General features: G+C 54.2%; 1 protein-coding gene across 1 annotated transcript in view; it reads right to left on the bottom strand.

The window, feature by feature from the left end:
- The window catches only part of NOL6 (nucleolar protein 6 (RNA-associated)), a 33,114-nt gene extending 30,016 nt beyond the window's left edge, over positions 1-3,098 (bottom strand). The window contains exons 1-3 of the mRNA XM_010561125.1: positions 3,076-3,098; positions 2,032-2,096; positions 1,627-1,692 (exon numbers count right to left, since the gene is read on the bottom strand). Coding sequence (XP_010559427.1) covers positions 1,627-1,692; positions 2,032-2,096; positions 3,076-3,098 — 154 coding nt within the window. The remainder of the gene's footprint in view (positions 1-1,626; positions 1,693-2,031; positions 2,097-3,075) is intronic.
- Between the last annotated feature and the right edge of the window lie 515 nt (positions 3,099-3,613).

The raw sequence follows: 3,613 nt of genomic DNA, 5'->3' as shown, positions 1-3,613 counted from the left end.
CTCCCCGCGGCGGGGGTCGCTGCCCCTCGGGCCCATCGCGGGGCACAGACCCAGGCTCGCCCCCCCCGAGGTGCTCCCTCCTGTCCCGGGCACCGCAGGCCTCTGGTTGGGCCCCCAACGCCCTCGGGCCTCCCCCTCCCATGGCTGGGTTGGAGACCAGAGCTGCCCCCGCCGCCGGGCTGTAAGCCAAATCCACAACCTTTATCCCCAAAAGTGCAGCTTTCGGGGCAGCCCGGCGTGGTTTCACGTTAGGGCTGGCCGCAGAGTGGGTGCTGCAAACCGGCTCACCCCACGGGACAAACCCGATCCAGGACCAGCATTACCCCACTGACCAGGGCTTACCTGCGGCGTCTCTCAGGGGCCCTGATTTAAGAAGTAGCATGTGTTTCACATCGTGTTCAAAAGGGACCTTAAAATAATTGGGGAGGGGAGATTAAGTGTATTGAGGTTTAACAAACATACTAGACTTCAGTTTTCAGTCTGATGCAACTTCGTACTCTACACACGGGGAAAATACAGGGCTGTGTGGGTGTAGGGATTAGGTGGGTAACCCGTGCATGAGCTGGGCGCAGAGCAGCTAATGCCAGCTGAATATAAACATGTAAAACAAGCTGCAGTTTGCACAGTACACATGATTCTGGCAAACAGCTCAACCACGTCTGGAAAATAATCCCTCTCCGGTTTTGAGCCTCGGGTGGCTCAGCGACAGAGCTGCCTTCTGTTGTGAGGATTTTCAAACAACCCTGTGGTGGGTTGACCCTGGCTGGATGCCAGGTGCCCACCAAAGCTGCTCTATCAGTCCCCCTCTCAGCTGGACAGGGGAGAGAAAATATAACAAAAGGCTCATGAGTCGAGATAAGGACAGGGGACATCAATCGCCAATTACCATCATGGGCAAAACAGACTCAAGGAAATCAGTTTAATTTACTAGCAATCAAATCAGAGTAGGATAATGAGAAGTAAAACTAAATCTTAAAAACACCTTCCCCTCACCCCTCCCTTACTCTCAGGCTTAACTTTATTCCCAATTTTGTTTACCTAAACCCCCAGGCTATGCCAGGGAAGGGGGAATGAGGGTTGGGGTCAGTTCGTCACACATTGTCTCTGCCACTCCATCCTCCTCAGCGGGAGGACTCCTCACTCTTCCTCTGTGCCAGTGTGGGGTCCCTCCCACAGGAGACAGTCCTTCACAAACTTCTCCAGTGTGAGTCCTTTCCACAGGCTGCAGTTCTTCATGAACTGCTCCAGCGTGGGTCCCTTCCACAGGCCGCAGTCCTTCAGGCACAGACTGCTCCAGCGCAGGCTTTCCCATGGAGTCACGGCCATCTTGGGGGGCATCCCCCTGCTCCGGCGTGGGGTCCTCCCCAGGCTGCAGGTGGCTATCTGCTCCACCGTGGACCTCCCTGGGCTGCAGGGGGACAGCCTGCCTCACCAGGGTCTTCACCACGGGCTGCAGGGGAATCTCTGCTCCGGCGCCTCGATCCCCTCCTCCCCCTCCTTCTTCACTGACCTGGGGGTCTGCAGGGTTGTTTCTCTCACATGTTCTCACTCCTCTCTCCAGCTGCAGTTTCTGTTCCACAGCAACTTTTTTTTCCTTCTTAAAAAATGTTATCACAGAGGCGCTACCGCTGTCGCTAATTGGCTCAGCCTTGGCCAGCAGTGGGTCCATCTTGGAACCGTCTGGCACTGGCCCTGTCAGACACAGGGGAAGCTTCCAGCAGCTTCTCACCTGCCCCTGTAGCCCCCCCCCCCGCTACCAAAACCTTGCCACGCAAACCCAATACAAACCCTGAGTTACTTGACATTTTTAAGACACAGTGAAGACAGAGAAACATTTCCTGCACCCAGAAAAGAGCTTTATTTTCCAAAGCAGCCTGGCTGCAGGCAGCAAGGCGGGGTTGATCCTGGCCAGGGCGAGTACAGAGCTGCCTGTACACTGCAGAGTCAGGGTCTGGTACTTCATGGTTAATTGGGGTGGACATCCTGTACGTGACCTGCAGAGACCACAAAGCAAAGCTGTGGCAGCCTGACCCAGCTTGGCCGGCTGCCGCAGGGGCTGGAACAGGCACCAGGAGCAGGGCTGGTCCAGCAGCGGCCTACGTGTGGATTAGCAGAGTGGGAGAAATACTCCCTTTATGTATGCCTTTACATATATGTGCCTTTACAAAAGCAACTCCAAACCCCAGGTCCGACCGGATTTGGGTTGTCTGGGGATTTAAAAGCCTACCCCATGTGTGTCCCTGAATGGGAGGTCACAGATTTGGGACTCAGATAATTTTAGTACACTTTCCAGCTCTTTGACTGGCTTTTGCATAACTGTAGACAGTTTAATTCACTTCTCTGTGCCCTACCATGCACCACTGTGAAGCAGGGATGTTGTGACGCCAGTGGGACTGTCCTTCTTTAGAAGCACTCTGCTGCAGGATTGCATCCCAGCCTGGAGCGTGTCCTCTCCACGCCAGGTCCAAATTCTTCTCCCTGAACGCTGTCCACACTTAGTTCAGTTTTTAACCTGTGCTGTGGGAGCACTATAAGCAGGATTTCTTCAAAAGCAAATGTGTAGGCATGTTAAGACAGAGGGTAGAAGATCACATATCCATCCTGAAGGCAACTTTAGAAGTTCAGAGAACTCCCCAGTGAATTGGGCTGAGCTCTGTCCCCAACATAGGACCCCTAAGCCAAATCAGCCTACTGCTTGTGGGCTGTGCTTGCAGGAAATATGAGCAGGTTTGGGGAAAAACAAGCAGGTTTGGAAGCAAAATAAGCAGGCTGGGTGTTCGGATGATGTTTGCAGCTGATTTTCTGTCTGCCCTGCAGGTCTTCACTGCATCTGGCTTGCAATGGAGCGAGGCAAGCTCTCACCCTTACCTCTGCTAGAGAAAGCAGAACAATGCTGTGTCCACCTGTGCTGACGGCTGCCCAGATTTCACCGTGCAGAGCTTGTTTCCACACACTGCTGCTGTGCAGCATCTCTGCCTGGGAAATCCCAGTGCCAAGTTCCTGTTCAAGACCGGGCATCATTTCTGTTCCCAAAAAAGGCTGGCATCAGCCTGTGTCACCTGATCTGCTACCTACCTGGGCATGGCAGCCAGCGTCATTGCCAAGAGCCTCGCAAGCCTCACGTCCCTGGTATTTAACAACTTCCTTGCAGGAAAACGTGCTGAAAGCAGGGTGTCAGCCTTATGTCAACCAGGAGACCAGGACTCCTGCAGGTGGGCGTTTGGGTCCTGCTTTTCCAAAGTCTCCCAAGAGCTGAGCTGACCCATTGTTGTATTTGGGGACCATCTCCTGCATGCAAACACTTGCGGCGGGAATACGGGTGATGGCTGTAGGTATAAGACCAGGCTGCTGGTCCCTGTTACTGTTCATTGCAGCTCCTGCATGGCCACTGCATCATGGCCTCTGTCAGTGCCAGCCACAGCAGCAACATCCCCAACCCTCTCCAGAGCACCCGAGGAGAGGATTTTTGCTCATTGTAACCTCTGAATGGCTTCTTCCTCCATCTTGGCAGCCTGGGTTGGGTCCCATGGGCTGCCACTTGAGGCAGGGAGACAAACCCCCTTCATCCATCCATACTCCTGCACATGCTGCCCTGCACTCCCTTGCATCCAAC

The sequence above is a fragment of the Haliaeetus leucocephalus genome, unplaced genomic scaffold (assembly GCF_000737465.1).
Source record: "Haliaeetus leucocephalus isolate CR32 unplaced genomic scaffold, Haliaeetus_leucocephalus-4.0 Scaffold142, whole genome shotgun sequence".
NCBI classification, from domain to species: Eukaryota; Metazoa; Chordata; class Aves; order Accipitriformes; family Accipitridae; genus Haliaeetus; species Haliaeetus leucocephalus.
Note: the sequence above shows the minus strand (reverse complement) of the source record. Positions and strands in the feature narration are given on the sequence as shown.